The sequence below is a fragment of the Dromaius novaehollandiae genome, chromosome 3, assembly GCF_036370855.1.
Source record: "Dromaius novaehollandiae isolate bDroNov1 chromosome 3, bDroNov1.hap1, whole genome shotgun sequence".
Lineage (NCBI taxonomy): Eukaryota > Metazoa > Chordata > Aves > Casuariiformes > Dromaiidae > Dromaius > Dromaius novaehollandiae.
This window is the reverse complement of record NC_088100.1, coordinates 116,470,388-116,495,187: the sequence shown is the minus strand read 5'-3', so window position 1 is coordinate 116,495,187 and position 24,800 is coordinate 116,470,388. Positions and strand designations below refer to the sequence as shown.

The 24,800-nt window shown below is 41.2% G+C and overlaps 1 protein-coding gene across 10 annotated transcripts; it reads right to left on the bottom strand.

The window, feature by feature from the left end:
• Positions 1-544: 544 nt before the first annotated feature.
• Positions 545-24,023, bottom strand: LOC112986669 (GDNF-inducible zinc finger protein 1-like). Of its 10 annotated transcripts, XM_026106046.2 has the most exons (9): positions 23,970-24,023; positions 22,654-22,810; positions 18,067-18,220; positions 11,260-12,567; positions 6,093-7,031; positions 3,828-3,922; positions 3,144-3,311; positions 2,189-2,346; positions 545-1,282 (listed from the first exon to the last, which is right to left on the bottom strand). In XM_026106046.2, the coding sequence occupies exons 1-9, from the start codon at positions 24,006-24,008 to the stop codon at positions 1,037-1,039; spliced, it is 3,264 nt and encodes a 1,087-aa protein (XP_025961831.2). In that variant the 5' UTR covers positions 24,009-24,023; the 3' UTR covers positions 545-1,036. The 10 variants fall into 10 exon arrangements, with proteins under 10 accessions (XP_025961831.2, XP_025961833.2, XP_064365970.1 ...); XM_026106048.2 differs by lacking the exons at positions 22,654-22,810; positions 23,970-24,023 and adding an exon at positions 21,659-21,902; XM_064509900.1 differs by lacking the exons at positions 22,654-22,810; positions 23,970-24,023 and adding an exon at positions 21,659-21,902 and having other exon boundaries at positions 18,183-18,220.
• Positions 24,024-24,800: the final 777 nt, after the last annotated feature.

The following is a 24,800-nucleotide window of genomic DNA, read 5'->3' as shown; positions in this document are numbered from 1 at the left end:
CGGAGTGTGTGTGTGTGTGGGGGTCGAGTGGGCGGGCCGCGGCGGCGCCACTTCCCCGCGGCCCCTGGGCGGGGCCCGGCGGCTCCGCGGCTGAGCTGCGGCAGAAGGGGCGCCTGCCTGCCCGCCTCAGGCTGCTGACCCAGTGGCTGAGCGTTACCGCAGCCAGAGAGGGGGTATTTCACAAATCGTGGCAGCAACCCTGATTTTTCTTTTCCAGAGGTGCTGACAGTCTACATCAGCTACAGTGTAAATCATGAGAACCCTATTTCCCTCATTAGTAGTTCATAGTTAGCAGCCATGCTTGACTAGACATCAGCCATCTATCCAGACCAAATCAAACTTGTAAATTCAGTGTTTTGCATTGCAGGACTAAGCCAATAATTTGGTAATTTGTTATTTATTATACATGTAGATGTACTGTATGTCCACCATTTTTAAGAAATAATGTTGAAGAATTATGAATATACACAGGAATTATGTTTAAAAGCTAAATGAAAAGATCACCATATTGACTCAAGTGAACAGAAACAATATACACCACAGCTGTATCACCAGTTAAGCATTTAACTTCTAGTCAGTTTATAACATTCCACAGCAACATTAGCAAGTTTCATATTTATCAGGGAAAATATTCTACAGTCAAATACATGCAAATAAATTAGAGGATGGATGGTCATTTTATGTTATGAAGATGGCTTTATTAAAAGAGACAGTAATTTGCAGTAACAGAACAATACGTGTATATTTGCACACATGCAAACACAAAACGCTTTCATAAACATATTTTATCATATGATGTATTCAAGACTTCGTAAAAAATAAAATTATATATCTAAAATCTTAACTGACATTCTTTTCATAAGAATTATGAATCCTGTCTCTGACTACAATGTATATAATTTCAGACCACTTGTATAAATAAGATACTGCACTATATTAATAGCTTAATGAGGCAGTTACAATAAACAAAGATTTGAAATAGTTTAGCCTATTATAACATGGAGAGGTTGTACAGTTTTCTGGTGAAAAACTGATGTTATAGGTATAAAACAGAATGATCAGTGACTTGTGGATTATTAACGCTAGATGGCGTGTGTTCTACTTTTTTAAGAATAATGCTTTCTGGTTTATAAAGTTTACCTTGGTCAACTGACCAAATTTCAGGTGCTGAGTCTTCACCCATACAGGCTTCTGATAATGTTTCTATTTTAGACCAATTATGGTCTTTTTTGGTTGTAAGATCTATTAAGAAACTTCTCCAGTGAGCATTCCTGTCGTGAATCTAGGATAAAGGGGAAAAAGAAAAGATTTTGGATGAAATTTTTCTCACAGTATTCTTAACAACTGAGGATTTAATCAAGCTCAAAATCTAACAGTGTTAATGTTAACTTTCTGATACTGTGCTTGAATGTGCTAACGCAAGCAAAGCAAAAGCTGAACTTTGAAATATAAGAACAGATTTGTTTTACTAATTCTGGCCTGCTTTTCTGTCTCTGTTGCCAGGAAGCACTTCTAAAAGAAAGTAGATTTTTAGTATATGGGCAAACCTTAGACTTAAAAACTTGCATTTGGAAAAAAACCTGTATGTTCTCGCTTGGCAATCACTTCAAGAATCCAAAGGTCTCTGAAAACAGCTATTCTCAGCAGTCCATTTTTTGGTGTATTGGAACTCTGAAAATACGTAAAATCATATTCATGTACAATATGAAGACATTGTAAACCATCACGTTACGACCTTTCTATCTCCAATAGGAGGCTTAAAAGACTGAAGAAACCTTAGTAATACAAAACGTGATAGTATCCTATTTGTTAAATTAGTAGTAAACATTTTAAATAGCCACTGTCCTTCCTCATATGTTTTCCTAAGATTAGATTTTCCTTTGAAAACAATGATACAATTATTTTGGAAATGATTGGTTTGACTGTAGGAACTGCTGTGCTCTTTCACTGAGGAAAATTCTGCACACTTCAGAAATGTATTTTTAAAAGCCATACCTAGCTAGTAGGTTAATCTCTCAGCCCCAATCTTCATTCTCCTATAATTTCCTTTCCATAAAGATCAGAACTTAAGCACCCATATGAACCCTCAGTAAGCAAAGAAACTTCTTTCAGCTAGAGCAGTGTAGCCCATAGTTAAACATCACTACCATACTTTGATTGCCAAAAAGATATTTGGGAGGCAGCTTACCGACACATGTCTCCGCAAGGTGGACATATCTGTGAAGGTTCTCTCGCAAGCTCTGCATTTGTATGGCTTTTCCCCAGTGTGAATACGCTGGTGGCGTCGCAGAGCACCTTGTTGCGTGAATGTTTTTCCGCATTGTTCACAGAAGTATGGACGGGTCTCTGAAAACAAAAGGGGAATGAATCTCAGACTTTTCAGACAGGTTCTTTTGGTCCTGATTTCAATGGACAAAAACAGTATACTGAACTTTCTACAAGAAGTTTGAAAAGAACAGTATTGGAATAAAGTGGTGTACATAGGAAGATCCATGCTTTGAGGCCTTGGTTTCTAAAGTTACGTGATAAAAGTTCCTAGTCTTCCTTGGCTGTGAAGGAAAGCCTGAAAACAGCTCCCTGATCTTTCAGGACAAATAGCAGCAATTATAATAGCTGTCTGCTCTAACATCTTTTATCAGCACAAAACAGGCCTCAGTCTTCTGGGCAAGTGTCATCTGACTTCTGCTCTGACATTATGCTTTCCGGCACTGACTGCCATGGAGGAGAGAAACAGGAGGGGTTTATGGTCCCAGACTGTTTTAGCCACGCTTTGAGGGGAACAAGCACAAAAACATTTGCAGAATCAGGGCCTTCTAGGGGGATTCACAGTCTGTAAGTCATCTTCCTCACTGTACATTTGGTCCAGTTAACATGTATTCTCCACCCTGCATCAAAAGAGACAATCCAGTTTGATATATAAAAATATCTACCTATATATAAACAAGATATGATATGATACAAGATGGTATCACGTCCTGGTTTAATACGTCAGGATTGGTATGAACCCTGCTTCTCCTCATCACCTAATTCAAGGAGCTCATAAAGTGGTTCTGGAATAAAAAGTTAGCACCCAAACTGTCATATCCAAAACTTCCAGTGCTGTTTATTCTCCATATTCTCCATAACATAATTGGTTTCATTACCTGCATGGACATTACTGTGCTGGGCTAGCGAGGCTCTCAATCCAAATGTTTTCCCACAAACCTCACATTTGTATGGCTTCGCACCCATGTGGCATCGCTTGTGGCATTTTAAGTATTCATTGGTAGCAAAGTGTTTTCCACACACATCACATTTAAAAAGGCGTTCTCCTGAGTAGAAAGGAAAAGGCATTCTAAATTCTTTCGTTAGTTTCTCCCTGTAACTTCTTCCTGACCAAGTTTTAAAAGGTTCTTTCCTGCATGTTTATCTCCTCGTTTTTAACACATTTGAATATTTCTCTCCTCCAGAATTATATACAAGTTTTAATTTTTTGACTTTCATATGGCTTTGTTTATCCCTTGATTCTGTCCTTAACCCTCTTGTGTACCCTGCGTCCCTTGTGACCTCACTCACTCACCCCATAATTACTATTTCAGTGCACAGGACTCTCCAGTCCTCCATACTATCTTTCTGTTCAATTTTGTACTTCAAAGTTGCCTTTCAAATGTCTTTCTATCCCTGAAAGTTCATTCCTGATACCTGAAGTCTCTCTTGTGAGTTACGAAAACGTATCTTCAACTCCCTGTTAGTTCTTTTCAGGCAGTAACAGGAATCAAGTTGGTTCTTTCCTCTGTGGATGTACTCAATAGGACCAGACAGAAGAAAAAGGGATGTTTAATGCCTACCTGTATGGGTCCTTTTGTGGCCGGTGAGTTTGCCTTTATCAGCAAAGCAAGCCCCACACTCCTCACAAATATATGGCTTTTCCCCTGTATGGGACCTAAATGAAGTGAAACACAAATGACTATTGAGAAAATAGTTCTTATATGCTGTTCTTAAAATACTGCATCTAAAATTATATTCTGCACATTATGGGCAGCATACTTGCATATTTTAAATGAAGGAACTGCAAAAAATCATGTTCTGCTCAGTCAGGAAATGGAGTGTTTACTGCTGTATGTGCTACACTAACGATTTCTGCAGACCCAGATCCAGTGGGTAACTCTCTGTTGCTTTATAACAGAACTAAGCCATTCCTCTTCACTAAAAAAAGCAGGGGAAGTTTTAGCATGGATAGTTACTTAGGACTGAATATGTTAGTTTTCAAATGGAGTGAAAGATGGTAGCTCCATTAAATTGTCAGACCAACTGAGGAACGGGTCCTCTAAGGGGACTGGTGAAGCCACACTTTGCTCCAAGCCATTCCTTTTTCCCCTTCCTGCCTCAAACTATGGCCAAAAGATGGTAAACGCTGTCCTATTCTGGCTGTCAGCTGAGGCCCATATTCTACTTGTCTGTGATACTCCAGATACCAATTAATTTAGAGGTACTCACAAGAGACTGTTGGGCTTGCCTCTGAAAGAAAAATGAACCACTGAAATCAGCAGGTATCCATTTGATGGATATTTCTGATCTCACAAAACAAAATCCCAGCATTTGTTCTCAGCTAATGCAATCCAGTACAGCTTCTTAGGGTCAGCAGAGTTTTGTCAGTGAATTTTGGTTACAGTCCTAAGCTAGCTGACTGATCATGGCTGCAATATTGGCTTTCAAAAAATTCATTGTCACTCCCTGTTTTCCATTTAAGGGTCTACTTTACCTCACTTTCAGGCCCTGCAAAACCTATCTTTTCTTTTGAAGGCTATAGATCATAGCATAAGCATTGGAGGCATAAGTGGGGAAGATAATAAGCTGCTGCTGTGTTAAGACAGAAAGCACATCCAGATTGTCTCCGGCATGATGCCAACAGCAGATCTCTTCAGACATTCTGAGCCATATTGGCTTCTGTAAATCCCTCAGCCCCATACCCTTTGGCCTGCAATTTTCAGCAGAGTATGATGTTCCCATTTTTAAGACTACAGGCACTACAGAAAGGTAAGCTGTGTTTCAGAACGCATGCTGGAAACCTGATTTTAAACTAGCTCAAACCAGGGAAAGTCTGAGCCAGGGATCCTAACATTTTATCTTCATACTGTGCTGACTTTCCTTATTCCAACCCAGATTGTACGATGTTTAAAATAATGCATGATTTTGAATCGCTGGGCAAAATGCTGCAAATTGGAGACAGCCAGTTACTGAACACAAACCCATGTGTCACTGCTTTGTTGGTGTTATTCTGAATTTTCAGGTCACATTTTACAGTGAGGTAAGTGAGCATAGCTCTGTTGTTTTTCAGCTGACAGGTATCTTAATATTTCAGACATTTTACCACTACAGAATCAGCATACCTCACAGGTTTTTTGAATCGTTGTAAGAACACCTAGAGAAAAACTACTGTCCCCATTTTATGGGTCTGCAGTCTAATGATGGGATTTCTCTCACCTGATTTAGCCCTCCAACAGTTAATGCCCTATTCTAAGCTATCTGTGAGACTCCCTGTTTAGAGATAGATGGGAAATTCCATGGTATGATTCATATTCTCCTGGGATAGGATGCATTTAACATAAATACTGCCAGAGAGTAATACATCCAATCTAGCTCCAATGACTATAGAGGGTGCCCAGATGAGATGTCCGGCTTTTAAATACAATAGGGGAAATGAATTCCCACACTCGATGACTTGCTCAGAGTGATAAAGAAAGAGCAGGGCTCTAAACCTTGGTCTCTGAGGTCCTGGGCTAATTCTTCAGCCTGTGCTGCTTTACATCAGTGAAGGCCACCATCTTATTTTTAAGTCTCAATTTCAAACAGTTGGTTTTTGCTTATAAGTTTGGATGGAGAGCCTTTTTCAAAATCCCTGCCAAAATTGATGTAATGACCAGATGCAGACAAAGCCTTTACATAAAAGAATTAATTACAGATATGACAGATCAAATTATATTCCAGAGTTCCTGTTAGAAGGACATTCAAGGGGAATGACTCAGAATTGGGAAGTCAGAAGAGGAGAAAAGTGCTGAAGTACACTGTGCATGCAGGATGTAGTAAGGGCAGAAGCAGTACTTCAGGCTGACCTGGTATGGATCTTAAGCTGTGATGGTTGTGCAAATTTTGAATGACAAATGCCACATTCGTAAGGTTTTTCTCCTGTATGTGTCCGCATATGAAACACTAGTGCTGTTCGGGAACTGAGGATCTTCCCACAGACAGAACAGAGAGGGCGTTTGACTCTGCCTTCATGCTTCCGCATATAATGTGTTCTCACATCTCTCTTTCTTTTAAAAGTAGCATTGCAAAGGGTGCAGGCAAACTGCCTTTCTTCAGTGTGGACACAGGCTCGGTGCTCTTTCCAGCTGTTGTAACTAGCAAATGACTTGCTGCAGATGTCACACCGATAAACTTTACCAGGCAAGCACTGATGAACATCTCTGCAGTGATCCACATACTTTTTTCGGGAAACAAATTGCTCATTACATTTATCACATGTTATTACATAGGCAGATTTCTTATTCACCCCACTTTTAATTACCTTCTTTATTTTAAAGTCTTCATCTGATTTATATTCTTCAGCTTCCTTCTCATTAGAATATTCATCATTCTCATCCTCCTCCTCAGTACAGACCTCCTCATTGTCTTTACCGTCTTCGACTTCTGAACACCCTGCTTCAGAATCTCCCTCCTGCTCTCCCTTCACACTCATTTCACCTTCATCTTCCTTCCCTTCTTCATTCCCTTTTCCCCTTCTTCCTTCAGCTTCCTTATATTTCAGCTTGTTTTCTTCTTGATCATTGCTACAATCTGCTTCAGTGACAGATGAACCTGCAGGTTCTTCCTCACAACTGGTGGCCTCTCTGTGCTTTGCACACCTTTGTAGTTCAGCCTCCAGTGCCCTATCCCACATGTCTCTGCCAGAATCTTTTTCACAGTTTGTTGCAGTTGGTCTATGTGCAGGTGGAACTACCATCCAATAGACTGGCATAAGTTTCCTTTCTTGCCCAGATTCATGGATTTTTCTGTTAAAACAAACAACAGAGAACAACTTTAATATGTTTAATTGTTTCGCTTCATACCTGTGCGTCTCAGAGGAAGAGTTGTTTCTCTTTAATTGCTCCTCATGCCACTTAGGGAATTAAGAGTGTGTCTGGAGAACCAAACACCAGGAAAATTTTGCAGAGTGTTGGCCCCGATAAACAAAGAAAATTAAAATGTCTTATGCAAATTATTTTGTAAAAACATTGCTCAAAGAGTGGTTTTCTCTTTTTTCCAGCCATCAATGAATGTTACACTAGACATTTGCTGACAAGACTGCAGAGAAAATTTTAAGGTCTTTGAGTTCACCAAGGATGGAGACTCTCAGGTATACATATTTATCATCTGACTAATAACATAGCACAGACTGTAAATTTTCCTCCAAGACTGCAGTAGACAGGACAAGAAGTTAAGGCCTTAAAACAAGGGAAATTTAGATTAAACATCTACCTGGAAAAATAAAGCAGAATTCCTTATAAACAATCTACTATGTTGGTTAACTATGCTTACCACTAGTCAGGATGTGGAACATGCACCGCAGAGGTTTTAAGAACAAGTTAGACAAAAATCTGTGGGAATAACATAGGTACAGCTGATACCATCTCAGTGTATATGGATGCACTGTATAACCTCTTATAGGCCTTTTATGGACTTTATTTCTATGCTTCTGTGATTGGAGACTAACAGATGCATTTTTCCAAATACAGCTGAAGTCCTACTGGTGAACTTTTGATTATTATTATTATTAGATTATTATCAGGGGGTTTTGATTATTTGGGGGGCTGACCTGCTGGAAGGCAGCTCTGCAGAGAGAGACCTTGGAGACCTGGTGGACAACAGGTTGACCACGAGCCAGCAATGCACCCTTGTGGACAAGAAAGCCAATGGTATCCTGGGTTGCATTAGGAAGAACATTGCCAGCAGGTTGAAGGGCGTGATCCTCCCCCTCTCCTCAGCCCTGGTGAGGCCACATCTGGAATACTGTATCCAGTTCCGGGCTCCCCAATACAAGAGAGACATGGAGCCACAGGAGCAAGGCCAGCAAAGGGCTACTAAGATGATCAAGGAACTGGAGCATCTCTCACATGAGGAAAGGCTGAGAGAGAAGAGAAGACTGAGGGGGGATCTTTTCAGTGTGTATAAGTACCTGAAGGGAGGGTGTAAAGAGGATGGTGTCAGACTCTTGTCAGTGGTGCCTGGCAATAGGACAAGAGACAACGGGCACAAACTGAAACACAGGAAGCTCCGTCTGAACATGAGGAAAAACTTCTTTACTGTGAGGGTGACTGAGCACTGGAACAAGTTGCCCAGAGAGGTTGTGGAGTCTCCATCCTTGGAGATCCTCAAAAGCCGTCTGGACGCAATCCTGGGCAATGTGCTCTTGGTGACCCTGCTTGAGCAGGGGGGTTGGACTAGATGATCTCCAGAGGTCCCTTCCAACCTCAACCATTCTAGGATATCAATAAATAAGGAGTGTCACAGCTTTACATATGCAGTCTTTGATCTCTAGTTACTCCTTAAACAAGCAATTCTACTTTCTGCTTTTGATTTAGAAACACTTTTTTTTTTTTTTTTTTTTTAAACAGCTCTCAAACTAAGAAAAACACAGATTTGAACTACAGGTCAAAGAGGGCCACAAAGTGAAGATTTTTTTTTTTGAAATGGACCAAATACTGCTTAACTACAGGCAAGATTCTGCAGTTACTTGAGAAAAAGACAGATGTGTCTCTTTAACTGAAATATTAGGGATTTCATTGCATACCATGTGATTTCTCCAGGAGGTATCAGACACTGCTCAGCTCTAGAACTTCTTCTCACTAGAAACAAGGGTGCTTATGTATAGGACAAAGCTGGGGCTTCGTCTCTTCATTATAAACTTTAATACCTTGAGAGTAATGTGAAAAGATGAGAAATTTGTCTGGGAAATACATGTTTGCTTGGTGTTTAGTTGAATTAAGTGCATCACCACATGTCTAAAAGTCACATTCAGTAACACTCCTAATTATGTGGGCAGTCACTTCCCACAGTTCTTCCCACAGCTGTGGAAGCTGAAGGCTGCAGCTTCAATGTCAGAAGGAGCCCTAATATCAGATACAATTATAAGAATAAGGTCATCCTCTGGGGAATGAATCTTCAAGAAGCTAGATGATGTGAGGATAAGATCGCGATCTGGAGGGAAGAGCAGAGGAATGAGAGAAGCAGCACATCAGGAATGAGGTCCCTTAGCTGGATACTGCAAGAATTCAAACGCTGTTAAGCAAAGCAGCTTTTTACAGCTCTACTCATGAATGCAAAAGGTCACTGTCCTCTGCCACTCTCAGGGCCAATTCTCAGCTAAAGAAGCAGGGATCAGTGCAGCCTCTGCAGAGGGAATCTGCAAACTCAGATTCCTTCATGCTTCACCTTGGGGATCTACACAAAATGAAACAAGGGTATTTTACAGCAGATTGTGAGCAAGAATTCACACACATCACCTAGATTACAGAAGCAATCCTTGAAACTGCTACCGAAGCTGGTCACACATTCCAGGAAGGAAGAAATGTTTTATTCTCTCTAAACTATGGGGAGAAAACTCAAGAAGAAAATAAAGGAAGAAAGGAACCTAATTTACTTTCCCCTGAGCTCCCAATATTCTGAAAATGTCTTGGAAAGCAAAGAACTTCTTTCTGCTAATAAAGTTCCAATTAGAGAACTGGAGGGAGAGAGGGGGTCATGTCTTATTAGCTTTGCAAAGAGTTCCTCAGATCTTGCTCCCTTTGCTCTAACCTGGCCGTACAATGGCAGCTAAATCACTGCCGTTAGATCCACTGCTATTAGCCTTGGGGTGCTGTTCTCATGCAACACAGCACAAGGATACCTCCAATTGTTTTAAGTAATGAAAGAGGCTAAACTAGCCCTGAACTGGCCTTAGGAAAGAATGGTTTGCAAAGGTACAAAAAGCTGATGTAAAGCTATTTCTCAATGCTGGGATTTAGTAAATGCCACATGGACCTTATTTTTGCTTTGAGTGAAAATCAGCCACAGCCTAAAACAGCATCCAGAAAGATACTGCTTAGATTTACTCATTCAAATGAGAAGACAGTGGAGACTCACAGGCATCTTCAGTGCAGATCATTCTGCATTTTTGCTAGTTCCTTGAAAGGCAGGAAATATTGCTGTATACATGCCTGGTTTCCTACGCTCTTTCTCCAGGCTTCAATCACTATTCAGTCAAGATGCTGAGCTAGCTGAACCCGTGGTCTGACCCAGTGTCGTCATTTTTATATACTGACACTATATTCCTTCCCAATCTATCCATCCCCTGTCCTTTCCCCCATCCCTTCCCTCTCTCTTTACACTCTCTATCTATTGTCTTTGCTGCAATAAGTCTCACGCCTTCCATACAACACAGTGGCTGCCAGTCAAATAGTTAATGCTGACATTTTTCTAAATATTAAAGCCTCAGTGAAAATAATGGGGACAGGTAAGTTCTCACTTTTAAACCTTGGCCTACAGATGAGGCAAAAAGTCAGAGCTATATCCATTACACTCAAGACATATCTGGAAGATTCTTTTGGCTACTGAAATGAACTAGCAATGATTTTTAGACATTTTTAAAAGGGAAGCTGGAATCCAGTAAAATGCCATACATCTCCTATACCACACAGGGAGGGTACTGAGGCTTTTGACATGTGCAGTAGCTTTTGCAGCTCTGGAAACCACTGTGCAATTTCAACATCTTGTTTTCAGGCAAGCATTACTTGTTAAGCCTATATAGAAGCTCATGCTACCTAACAAAACGGCATGCAGGATACTTGGCCCATGAAAAACATACTGAAAAGCACCAGACTGCCCTTTCATTTATGGAAGGGGCATTTTCTTGTTCATTTTAAACAGATGCCAATTCTTTTCAAGCCCCTATTTAAAAACAGAAATCTGAGACTTGCAAAAAATCACCTCAAGAGTTCTGGTTGCACAAGTCCTCTCTGATTCAACAGGAAATACTCATCTAAATTCCAGATGCAGTTTGGGAAACCTCAGCACAGTATTCTGGACTGAAAGTTTGATGAAGTCAGTGGAAAAAATCTGTGTTGATTTCAACACACTTCTGATCAGGTCCAAGAACTTCTGGAACTGAAGCAATCAAGATTTCAAAAACACATTTATCCTGGTGCCCAGGAACAAACATTTTCTTGCATGCACACACACACACACACACACAGAATGCTGTACCTTACATGAGTATTGTAAGCAGATCTCTGAGCAAAGCTTGCAGGGCACTGTTCACATTTATAAGGTTTCTCTCCCGTGTGCGTTCGTACATGGGCTGTCAGGCCACACTTGGAACTGATAACTTTGTCACAGTATGGGCAAGCCTGAGGATCCTGCCTCTTTTCATGCACTCTCCGGATATGGTCATTTATGTCCTTCTGACGCTTAAACCTCTTGTCACAGCACATGCAGGAGAAGCATCGCTCATCACTGTGAACAGTAAGCTGGTGCTGCCTGAGGTTCCGGTGATTGGAGAAGAGCTGCTCACATACGTTACAGCTGTACTTGACAGCAAGATTAATGTCATGCTTGAGCTCCATGTGTGACCGATACTGCTTGATGAAATGGAATGATTCATTGCACTTCTCACATGCAATTTGTGGCAAGACTTTTGCCACATGCCGCAATGATTTCCTATGTCCAGTTTTACTGGCAAGTTTGGAAATTAAACTGTTTTCATCTTCCCACTGCTCAGGCAGTGTGTTTCTAATTACTATGCAGGCTTCCTTTGAGTCAGTCTGACTTAAGAGAGAATGACTAGTCTCATTTTCAAGACTAATGATGTCCATGTTGATTGTCTTTTTGGTATCTGTCTTGTTACATTTTGGTAACTTTGCTGTCCTAGGTTTTGATTCTGGAAAAGCAGTGCCTGCTTGCTCAAGATTTGCTGGTTGGCCTTCAATGAGTTCATAGCCAGCCAGCAACTTTGTATGTTTCTGCCTATGCCAAAGTTTCCTCTGCATGGGCATAGCCACAACTTGGGAAGAGTTACTTAGTGTGCGGTCTTCCTCTTGCTGAATGCGAGTCCACTGTGATCCACCATTTTCACATCGCTGTCCTTTCAGGTGGAGGCTAAAATCTAAACCTTTCTTGCCCTCTGCCTTCACTTCTTCACAAATATCAAGCAAATCCTTGCACTCCAGCCTTTCAGCTATTTCTTTCATCCGGTGCAATTTTTCTGCTTCAATCTCTACCTCTGCAGTGTAAACAAACTCCAGAAAGGAGGTGAACTCTTCCGTGTAAATGTCTTGTAGAGTCACTGTGCAATTCTTAGTATCCAACATTTCATCATGCAGAAAAAGCCCCTTAAAATAATTGCTGGAAGCTGCCAAGACAGCTTTGTGCACCAGAAACTCCTCCTGAATTCCTAGATATTCTGTGTGAACTGTCACATCACAGAGGTGACCAAACTGGTACAGAGAATGCAGTGCCCGTAAGAGGTTTGAAGCAGCAACCTTGGATTTCATTAGAATTTTCTTTTTCTCCATCCTGCCAGAAAAATAGACAGATTTTTGAATGTTCTCCATCTTCCATGAGTTATCTTTTCATTCATATATAACATCAATCACTCATCTAAAAGGCTCAGTGGAGATCTGTGCCCTAATTTCAAATTTACAAACCATAGCAAAGACTTCTATTAAAGTGTGTTTGTTGAAGGCAGCTACTTTATTACTGTCACAGATTTAGATTTACACTCTAGCATAATCCTTCAGAGTGAATATTCTGTAGCACATCTGGTAACAGTAATGAAATGTAACACGATTGGTCCAGTTTAATAATAAAACACTCTTCCTATAAACACTTTTCAACAGTAAAGATCACAACAATTTATAGTAAAAACAAGCATCTTTCCCCATACCTCTTGTATTGATAGGGGAACTGAAGCATAGTATGTTGCCTCCAGCTGTTTCCAAGCTCGTGTTAGAAATAGAGCCTATGTTTTCACAGTCTCGCACCCAAGCTCTATTCACTGCACTAAGCTGTCCCTTGTGCCAGAATAGGTGAATAAATCTCATTCATTTTTATTTCTTTTCTTCCATGAAAACAATCATACCTGGAGGCTAATAAGACGACTTAGTAAGCTTCTATTGTATTTGGTCACTTAAAGAAATGCAGATAATATACAAGAATAAAAGACATATCTAGAAATAGCTAGAATTTATTGAGGAGGTAATAGTATTTTATTTGAAAAATATTTCAAAACTGTTTGCTCATTTTCAATCAACAAATACAGGGCTCAAAGGTCTTCTGACTTCCAAAACCAGTTTTTCCCCAAACATTTTCAAAAGAAAAATTTGCATTTTCTAGCCAGCTCTAGATACAGACACTAAGTATTATTCCAAGAAAACAGATGCTTGAGAGCTCTGTGGCTTTCCTCTCCCAACACATATACGACATCTATACCTCTGTAACAAGAGGGCTCATTTATCCTTGCCTATAAAGCACAATGATGCTATAAGCCCTACTGATGCCTTTAGACATTTCCATAATAACAGATGCTTATTAATATTGTCCAATTTTTTGTTTAAGTCTCTTATTATTATTCAGCAGCAAACAGCTCCTTTAGTATACTTCCACTCTAAGAAGTTTTATTAATGAAGAATTAGAAGTATGCTCCTACTAGGTAACTGAGCTTGGAGAAATGATAAAATGGGGGCTTTTACCTCTTCAAGGCAGAATATTTTATATAAATCCAGTCAATGCATGCTACATCTCAGCAAAAGAAACACCGAACTAGTCACTGTTGGTGGGATGCTTTTTACTGAGCTGCAGCCTCAAAAAAAAATGGAGACAAGGAAACAGTGAAAGCTCAAACTCCAGATACCATTGTCATGGGAAACATCTGTAGGAGTCAGAGACACACAGCACTTTTATTGGGGGGATTTTTTTTTTTTGTGATAGTAGATAGAGCTATACACCTGAGCTAGTCATCCTGATTCCTCTTAGGTAATGTGAAGAAACTGGCACCTCTAAGGTGAAAAATCACTGTCTCCTAGGGGGTCCACAGCAAGACCACACGGCAGATTCTGCTTTTCTCAGTGTGCTGTTCAGAGAAATCCTAAAGACATCTCCACTGCAATGGCCAGCGAGTTGCTGCAAGCTGTTTTAAAAACCCAAGTTCCTTTTAACCCAAGTTCAAAGCAACTGTATTAAATCATTCTGTGGTTACCTGGGACAGGATCCACTCTCCAAAATATTTATCATTTACAATGTAAATGACTCACCTCCAAGCTCATTGCTACTGGCTCCTGCCATGGTGAATGGACAGAAACGAGCAGTTCTGAGGTGCAATTCATCTAATGTATTTTATACATCTACTGTAGAATGAGAGGAATTATGCTTGCACACCTTTGACTAAACTGCTGTTCTATATGAAGTCAGGCTACAGGGACTAGGTCACATGTAAACTGTCTACACTCAATCAGATAATCCCACCCTATCTTGCTAAGGACATGAGTGAAGCATACACAGCTAGGGACTATTGTTTGCTTACTGCAACACAAAACAGTCTTTACTCCAATGAGCTGAGCAGAGATATTCCTGATTAATACTTGAGAAACAGACAGCAGAAACAGCCCCAAGCTCCACATGAACTAGAGGCCTTGGAGATATGCAGCCAGGCTTGGATTGACTTCAGCAGCAACACAGACAACACTGAGCACTTTAGAAGATCCCTCCCTTAAAACAAAACCAACTAGCTAGGAACACATCCACCCTAAGAATAACAAATATTAGAGATATTGTTCTGTTCCTCATTGCTTCAAAAGCTATTTTAGTAAACCTAGCTTCTCACTTTCCTGAGACAGGATGCAAGTTTTTGGTGCATTGTTCAGTTAAAAATCTACAAGGAGAGATTATCTGAGAGGGGCCACGCTCTTCCTCCCCCCCCAGTCAGCTGTCAGTCACTTAAATAACACTGGCAAAACACGGCACAGGCTGGTGCGGTGAAACAGTGACACACAAATATGTTTTCCTGCTGCAGCAAGTAAAGGTACGCCAATGGTGTATTTGTGTAACTCAGGTATATCAAAAAAGCAATTAACTATTTGGCACAGCACGGTCCCAATGATCCAGCTGTGTTGCTGCAACATGCTATGTTGTATCCATATAACAACCTCGCATTACCTTACTTCCTCCAGACAGTACAGTGCCCAAGAGCTTAATGGACAGTAGCAACCCAACCTAGCAGTTGCTAAGGCAAGGTTTCAAGGATGAGTGCTCATTGAAAACCCTTCTCTCCATCTTTAGGAAATATTCACCCCTTACAGATTTAGATGTAGACCAGCTGCAGGGAGCACTGTTCTCCATACCAAAGATCTCACCCTTAAGGGAGAGCTACTTGAAACCCAGTGCTGCAGGGGGTTAAGCTAGAGGCTGTGTGCGCACATGCTCTCTGGGGTTCCAAAAAGGTAGGTAGTAAAATACTTGACCATGGGTCTGTGTGAGGGACTTTCATTTCATTAGCAAATGTACAGGGAACCTACATGAATTCAAACAGTGAAGCCCCAACTGTCTTTTGCCTTGGAGCCTGTGTAGCTACTGAGTTATTTCCACGCAAAATGAGTGTAAAAAAGTACCACAGTAAGCTGGTGGTATGTTGCCTCTTCACTGCATGTTTTATATGAAGTACAGAATCAGCCTTTGTGTTATTTCTCTTAGACTTTACATATGCCAGCTGGAATGAAAGTGGCTACCAGAGGAGCTTGTATTCTGATAATTAAATCAATAAAAGTCTGGAATACCTGCAGTTACTTCCATGGTATCCTGATATACACCAACTGTGAAGGAACCAGAATTTGGCTTGTAGACCAAGATCTACATATAGACAAAAATGTACTTATTCCACTGCGACTCTTTTACTTCCATCTGATTTTCATCTTCTTACTTCATCCTCTATTGTCTCAAATCCCTTCCAGAACAAGTTGGAAATCATGTATCAAGCTCTGATAGCTTACTTTCTAATCCATATAATCACTTTCATTTGAGGGAGAAACTGTGAATTCTGTGACCCGATCCGTACTGTAATGGCCCTTCAACATCTCCCTCCCCATTCAACAGGCTTAATGCCATTCACACAACAACCTCCAAGGAGTAGTTTGTAGCATTGAACTATTCTAACTGCAGACAATGATGCATCAGTTTTTATATGTCTATGCACAATGAACAGCATTTTAAATCTAACAACAAAGCAATAGAAGTAACTAGCATGATTTCGTATCATGACCTAGTCCTAAACAGCATAACTCTGTGAGTATTTCCATTACATATGAGCAATGTAACACAATGCCTGCATTTTGGCAGTCTTCTACAGCATATATTCTTTGGGCTTTCTGGAGCTTCAGCCACACATGATTTCACAACCTTTAGTCCACTATGGTGTACTGAAGTCTGGGAGAATTTAGTGAACTACTGAAGCTGTGTGTCATCATCTGAAACTTTACCTCCCTACAGCAACGCATTTACTCCTCATGCTAGATAAATAAAAAATCCTATCCCAAGGCAGATAATTTTAGGTTTGTGTCTCTTGTGGCTAACATACCCCTTTCTCTATAATGAGCCATGGCATGTAAAAAACATCCTATCCACTTCAAATTCCTGACTAGAAGATAATTCAGTCAACAAGGGTTCTCCTAACGGCAAAGCTTGGTCCACTTACCATATGTTACTTTTCCACCATACTTAATTTCCACACAGGCTAAGTATTTGTTACAAATGAGCATGAACTGCTAGCCCATTGCCAAATCAACTGTCCAGATGCAGCCCCAACCTGTATCGGTGATTCAGGGCCACTTTTGTGAATGTGCAAAAGACCTGAAGCAATGACTAAGAGGTGTAGATTTCTTCACTGCTGTTCATCTTATTGGGAGTTTGACCTTTGAACGTAATGATACCTTACTCACCATTTATTACTTTGTCACATATGACACTGATATAACATAGAGAAGAAGGAGAAGATGATGACCACAGAAAGGCCCGTTATTGTTTATGTACATTGGGAGGAAACACAGAGAAATGACAATAGAAGACATAAGAAGAAGAAAAGGCTGAAAGAAAGGAGGACTGAGAAAGTAAGGGAGCAGGACAGAAATTGTGATAATCCTGACGATAAACTCGCATATTCCCATCCAGTGACTGACGAACAACACTTCAATAATAAAAGTCATACATAAATTATTTAGTGACTACATTAGGAACAGACTGTGTTGTCTGTATTCATCTGCCACTAACAACAGGGAGAGAGTCACTAAGGACTGGGAGGAGTAGGGAATCCTAAATATATACACCTACTCTATATACTATAATTAGAAAGAAAATTTTTTCCCCCAAAGCTGGTACTCCTGATCTAGCATAATATTTTAAATGTCTGTTATTTAGCACATGTTTACAACAGTTCTGTAACCAAGGGAGGAACATTAAGCTAAAATAAACAGCCGAAGTAGCTTGCTATTACATAAGGCTCTGTTTAAGCTTGACTTGCTGTACTTCATCCTCACACTAGTAACAGGTGATGGAGAATTACACCAGGCAATATCATCATTTCTCATCTGAATTACAAGTCTGACATTATATTACAAACATTCCTAAGCACATATAAACTGTGTGAGTGAGAAGACAAATTTGTCTTCAACTTACAGTACCACAAAGTCAATACAATACATAATATAGAGTGAATAGGTTTGAAGAGCAAGCTTAAAAGATAGTTTTGAGAATACTCTTCCTATTACAAGCTACTGCAGCAAGTGCCACAAAGGATAATCATCTTTTAATTTGCAAGACATCAGTAATTCATAACTTGTGACATCCCAAATCGTGTTTTAAAACTGTATTTAAAGTTTTAAAACTGTACACACTTCTTGGTTTTAAGGCTTTCTAATGACACCATTAGCAGTACACATGACATGTTCATAGGAGACAGGTGTGACTTCCACAAGACATAAAATGTCTGTAAATTTGAGTTATACAGAACCTTAAATATTTGTACTTAACTCAGAGTTTGATCCAGAGTACTCTTCCCTATGAGATCCTGTGAGAAGTCTCACCCAAATCTGTGGGACTGCTTGGGACCTCAGCCTTCTCATCTGATTGGTACAGAACCTCCTTACCCCATATTCCTCACTGCTGGTGAGTTCAGAGATGTTCACTCAAAGAAAAGGAAACAAAAATGTTATTATAGAAAAAACTTCAGAAAAGTAAGTAAAAGAATAAAGAGACGTGTTGAAATATCCCATAGAAGCTAGAAATTGAGAAGAGCCTGTAAAATAGCGTTATCTAAATTCTACCAATGACTGCTCATTTCCAAATGCTTACAAATGTACAATAAATAACACAGTCACCTTATATATTCTTGAGAACAAGGACAATCTTTTCAGTAAATGCATACAGCATTTTTATTTTGCACCTCATTGTGGCTGGAATTTTTGCAAACTGCTGTAAGCTGTATCTGTTACTTATCATTTACACTGCAGAAGCATATAGGGGACAGCAGATCACAGTCTGAATGTGTCAGATATTATAAAAGGAAACAGTGAATTGACCACTTTGTTCCAAGAGACTAAGCAGCATCTTCAAAATGCTTGCAACTCAAGATCTGACAACTATTCCTAATCAGTGCACACCAGCTATGGGGAGACATAACAGATGCTACAGCACACTTGCAAGCTGCAGGAAGAAATGTAGATCCAGAGGTTAATACTCTGGATATATTCAGTATACAAATTCTGCTCTACTCAAGAGCAGGGGAAACAGGGCATTGGACAGCTTCATACCCACAGTGGATTAGGAAAGCTGTTTCTGCCTTGCTCTTTATACTTCATTAAAACTTAATGATAAGAAAAGATGCTCAAGGAATTCCAAAGCAGAGCAACCGGAAGGAGGATGACAAATGTTGCAGTAAATCATTTACTTATTGAACCAAAGTGAAGGGTGTATTTTATTGTAAGAAGAATTACAGGTCAATCTTGGCTTGAAATAACAACTAATAATTGAATAGGAAAAATAACAGTAACATTGCTGTCAGTATAAGGCTTAATTCTGTCCCTCCATCTCCAAAGACAAGACAACCAGGACTGCATAAACCCAACTTTGGTGCTCAACTTCATCCATAAACCAAGCATTCCCAGAGTTGCACCCTGTTTCTTTTGCCCTCCATCACTCTAACCGACCCAATCTCATAATGATCAGCACTTCTCTCGGCTGCTGTTCTTCAAATATGCCAACCTAATCTGGCAGTCTGGCGTAACAAGTTCCTTAGTGGTGACTCAGGATGGTTATGAAGGCAGAAAAAGTGCAATGCAGCAAGACAAGTACTCTCTGCTGCTCCACACTCTCTCTTGATATTTTCTCACAGCCTCAAAAAGGCTCTCTGAGGCTCTGAGCCTCTCCAGAGAGGTGGCAGAGTTCACACCCTGCTGTGAGAAAGACACCACTAATCATCATGGATCATCTTGAAGCAGTTATTGCTCATGAAACCAGCTAGCAAAAAAGAATTGGTTATGGGTTAACAACCTTAATAAATACATTCTGCTGTACCCTGAAGCTACTTCTGAAATAAAGCAGCAAGTTCTCTGAGGCAATTTCTCCTCAGCAGGAAGTTTTAAGTATAAGAACAACATTTTTTCCAAATGTTGCATTTTATGGCTTTGTTTGTAAGTTCTTTCAACTCTTTTTTGCCTGCGTATTTAAGAGAATTCTCGTGTAAGCAGGATTTATGGAAAAACATAATTAGCCTAACAGAACCACTGCAAAAGGCAAAGCATATTTCAATTCGAGTACAGTACTTAATACAGCTTTTGGAATGTGTCCAGCTCTTTTCAAAAAGAAAGCCTAATAGTGGCTTCCAATCTCTAAGAAGTGATTTATATTTATGCTGTAAGAGCACAGTTCTTTTATGACACAAGGAGGCAGTCAACAGCAAGTCTGTAATTCAAGATAATTAACACAGTAAATGAAAACAGGAAAACGGGGTTTATAAGAAGAACAGTAAATACTTCTAAAATAGACTTTTTTCTTGGACTTTAGCTATTCACATCTACTTTCAAATTTCTATGAGCCAGAGCCCTTTTGAAATGAAGGCAGTTGAAGTGCAGTGGTTTTATACACCCAAGTACTGGCCGGGGGGGTGGGGGGGAGGAAGGAGGAGGAGGCGGCAGCACAACAGATCAGAGAACAGAATTCTTCAGAAATATGCAATTCAATTTCTTTCACATACATATGCCCTGCTTTTTGCAAAGTGCACATAATCTTTAGTTGCTTCATCTCCCCTAAGCCTTTTCAATTAGATCTTAAGTTTCTCTTCAGAGAAAAGAAGACACTTCTTCCTTAACATGACTCATTTTCCCAGGGAGTGTTCTTTTAAACTCACAATAGCTGCATGTATATGTGCAATGGAGGGCCCTGGCAAAAGTCAAAATGGGAACACTGAAAATATTTATGGTGTTAGGAAAAAAGAAAACAAGCGAACAAAAATCATGCAGAAACTGCCCAAATACCTCTGCAACTTTGCAAAATAAGACCAACATGGGTAGATCATAACAGCAATGCAAACCCCCCCCCCCCCCCGAATTCTGACTGATAAAAGGAACCACTGAAAGGATGAGATTATACAGTCAAAGCTGTAGTACAGTAGATAAAATATTTGAGAATACAGAAACTGCCATGATAGAGGGCAGTAAGACTCACTGTCCTAGACTCATAAGACCTAGTTTCAGTTCTCTGACTGGCCAGAGACTACATATGATTTCTTTTTTTGATTTTTGCTTCAGTTATTTTTCTGTGAAATCAGATTACATCTCCCTGTCTTACAGGGATATTGTGATGATAAAAATATATTAATGACTATGAGCTACCATGGTGGTAAAAGAGGACATAAATAACCATTGGAGTTATTCAGCTGTATTTATCATCTGGAAAATTGACTTTATTCACGTAAACTCCCACACAATTCAGATAAATAAAAAGTTAGGTGTCTGTATATCAGAACTCCTAGTAAACAGGAAAAACAACAACTGCACTTCTCCTGCCACAGCTTCTGGCCTATTTACATCCTGCTGGATATTAGGGTCATGTAATGAAAAAATATTTTCTGCACAGAACTTTAAATTCTTTTTTCTAAAAAAACAAAAACAAAAAAACCCCAAGTACACTACACTAGAGACACAACTGGAAATACTTGAAATTGATTCAAAATGGTCTTCCTATGAGAAAATCATATCTGATAGCACTTTATAGATGGAACAGCATTAATACTCACATTTCAAGGACACTCTTTAATACCCACAAACAATGATACTGTACCCAGATTATTCCACGAGTCACTAACAAGGCACCATAGCGCTTTTAACGAGACCTGCCCCCCATTTTACACTATTTACTTCTATGCAGTCGACATAACTTTACGTGTACACCCACCCTCTGCAACCCGCAAAGGCCCATCTTACGCCCAGAAGATAAACAGCCGCATCAATCAAAGGTAAAAGGATATAAACCACCACCCCACAGGCCCCGACCCACCGCAGCAACCGCCACCCCCCCTCCAACGGGCGCCCCGCCCCGCCCCGCCCCGCGGCTGCGCCGGCCTTACCATGCCGGGCGGGGCGCCCCGCTCCCGCGCGAGCCGCCGCCGCCCGCTCCTCCCGGCTGGGCGCCACGGGCAGCCGGCGGGACGCCCCTGGGGCTCGCGGCGCGGCTCGGGGACGGCCCGCCTGGCGCTGGCGCTCGCGCGTCGGCCGCCCCCCGGCCTCCCGCCCGAAAGCAACACGGCCGTCTCGGCCTCGCCACCTCAGCGCTTCACTCCGTGCCCCGCCTCTCTTGGGGCCATCTTGAGTGAGGGGAGCCAATAGGCAGCAGCCATCTTGGATGTGGGCGCCCCCCGCCCCGAGCTCTTGTGGGGCCACGTCGGTGTCCCGCGGCGCGCCGCAGCAGCTGGGTGCTTGGCAGATTGGCAGCGCTCAGCTTGGAGGCGTTTGTGCCGCGGTTCCCACACTGCGCATCTGCAGGGCAGCCCCCAAACGGTGCCCTGCAATGTGTGAAGGCTGAGGTGTCTTCCTGGCGGTGCGTGTTGGGGAGCTGCCCCACGCCAGTGCCCCCACTGCCCTCTGCCAGGGGGCTCTATCTGACCAAAATGTCCCGGTCAGCAGGTCCTGCTCGTCCCCTCTTTGATGCCGACAGCACAGGGCAACCAGATCCCTGTTTCCCTTTCCCACGCCAACACCCTCCCTAGGGCTTTCCCCAATGCCAGCCCCAGAGCCTTCCCCAACACCAGCTCCAGCCCTGGGGCCTCCAGCTGGCAGCCTTTGCCTCAAGGGCTAGGACAGCCCTTGGCAGGGAGAGGGATTCCCTGTCCCTGGAAAAAGGAAAATGCCCTAGCCCTTATTTATCCCCTCTGTCTTCAGATGAGTGCTTGATGGCCCCTTGCCTAAACTGACTTTTTGATATATTTTCATGATCATTTAAATTTAAATTAGTCCTTTAAATTAGGCTGCATCCTTCACAAATACATGGATGTAAACAGCATTTCACTGAGGACCCCAAGCACTATTTCTCAGCAGCTTGCTTTCACAGAGTATGTGTGCATACCTTTGTTTTCATGTGGATTTTCAAGTATTCTTTCTGATCCATAACGAGATATGCTACTCAGCCCTGGAGAGGATGGTCCTCTCTTGAAGAGGTCTTCTGCTAGTATTTGAGTAATGTGAAACCTGCAGGCTAGGGAATAGAGCCAAGCAATATAAACCTGAAAAACACAGAGAGCATTATAAAACTAACCCATGAAGGAAATTGTCCCCCCGCCTTTTTTTTTTTAGTAAGAACAATTGTTCTGTTTTAATCACCATCAATATTTACTAGATGAAAAAATTACGTATGAAATAAAAAATCCCTGTCTTGGGTTCATTTCAAATAAATATCTAATTATTTCCCAAGTGCAAATTTTCAGAGCAAGGGACCAAACTGTTCAGAGATAGAAGAGGCAGCAGCACACGCTTTTCCTCCATACATTGTGGAGCACCATCACTGTTTACAGTACATTTACTCTGGTTGCTACAGAGAATGGAAATGACAGCTCTGAGGGCCTAAAAGCTGGCCCTCAAAAACCATTATCTGCCAAGCCTCAGCCATGGTCTCTTTCCATTCAATAAGCTGTGCACATTAGCACCTTTCTCACTGCTCAGAGAGGACCTATCTGCCAGGAAGGAGCCCGTACGTCTGGTTTAACATACAACTATGTTATCAGCTCAACCAGAATCTTCCTGCCACTCAGCAACTCCTCCAAAGTGCATTAACCTTTCACCTTCCCCAAAGTGCCACATTATTATTTCTGATGATCAGCTGGTTTTCAGTACAGGGCTGTTCAGCAGGATCTCAGAGTCTCTAGGAAGTGTGGCCATCACTCAGAATTTTAATGTAACTCTGAGAACAGGAATGTGATTGGAAATACCCCTTTTTTTCAGAGCAAAGCAGAAATGATTAGATGGGGGTGAGTAACCAGAGCTGGGAATTGAGGGTTTAAGTTCCTCTCTAACCTTAAAGACATGCCAGGACGAGCAGGGAGCTGTAATGTAGTCAGACGAGTCATGCTTACGTAGATGTGGAACAAGATTAAAGCAGAGGTTGGCTGAACCTGCAGTGACTTTTCTGAGGGAGCCTTTTCTACAGACTGAGACCAACATACATGGTGGCTCTAACGCTTTTAATCTGGTGGGGATCTCAAGAGACAGGTGCAGTATACTTGCTATTCCACTATACACTCCTTACTCCATAGTGTTGCTGTGCTGGCATGTGTGCCGTCTGCACTTAGTGCAAGATGGAAATAATTTTATGGCATGTTAAAAAGTTCTGGTGGGGATGGAGCTTGCTATCCTCAAGGTAATAGCTGACCCTGAGCGCTAGCTTACCGTCAGTAAACCAGAACTGGAAACTGTATGATTCATCATAGTTCACACATCTATAAATAGATGAAGACAGCAGGTTAAGGTCAGTCTTGCTGGAAAATGATGTTAATAAGCTGAGAAGAGCTTTATCTGTCTCAGAACCAATGATGTGCGTAGAGTCCAGGGTCAAAGCCTGCACAATAAGGAGTTGCATGTACATCTGCAGTTCTCAACAGCACTTTGGCATCTGTAAAGACAGTCCTACTTTAGGTGTCCTCTTAATTCCATGGCTACTGGATCAACAAATGTTTCAGCAATGTTGTCACGGAGCTCAGGAACAGGAATGCACACAGCTCAGCCAAATAGTTTGCCATCCATCAGCAGAAATAGGCAGCTTGTGATGCAGATTAACTTTCCATGCTCATTCATTCCAAGACCTGCAAATATTTCTTCAGGTATAGGGAGAAAAAATATGCTGGTGGGAGAGAGGATAAATGGTTAGGTCTCTTGCTCTGCAGTTTCAACTCAAATGTAACATACTCCAGCTGCATCCCAAGCATGACCCCACTGAATTCCTCAAAATTCCAGACATGGGTCATTTTTTTCCCTGTTATTTTACATACATATGTGGAAGGCCTCCTGCTGTGCTTTTAAAATATTTGAGCTCAAGAAACTGCAAGATTTCCCCACAAGCAGAGCTCCATGATCAAGAATATCACAGAGTATGAGGCAATCCCTGCTCTTACATATTATATAGACCAACCAGTAGATCCCTTTTGCAAAGAGTATCTACTTCAGGCAGAGGTGGGATTATGAGCGCCAGAGCTTACTTACTGGCTGTTTTGCAGGGAAACT

Coding starts and splice junctions, on each gene's coding strand:
- LOC112986669 (XM_026106046.2), bottom strand. CDS start 24,008: ATGATGAATCATACAGTTTCCAGTTCTGGTTTACTGACG. Junction 22,811..23,969: donor CCAGTTCTGGTTTACTGACG/GTAAGCTAGCGC, acceptor TGTGTTTTTCAG/GTTTATATTGCTTGGCTCTA. Junction 1,283..2,188: donor CCTTGCGGAGACATGTGTCG/GTAAGCTGCCTC, acceptor CCTTTATCCTAG/ATTCACGACAGGAATGCTCA.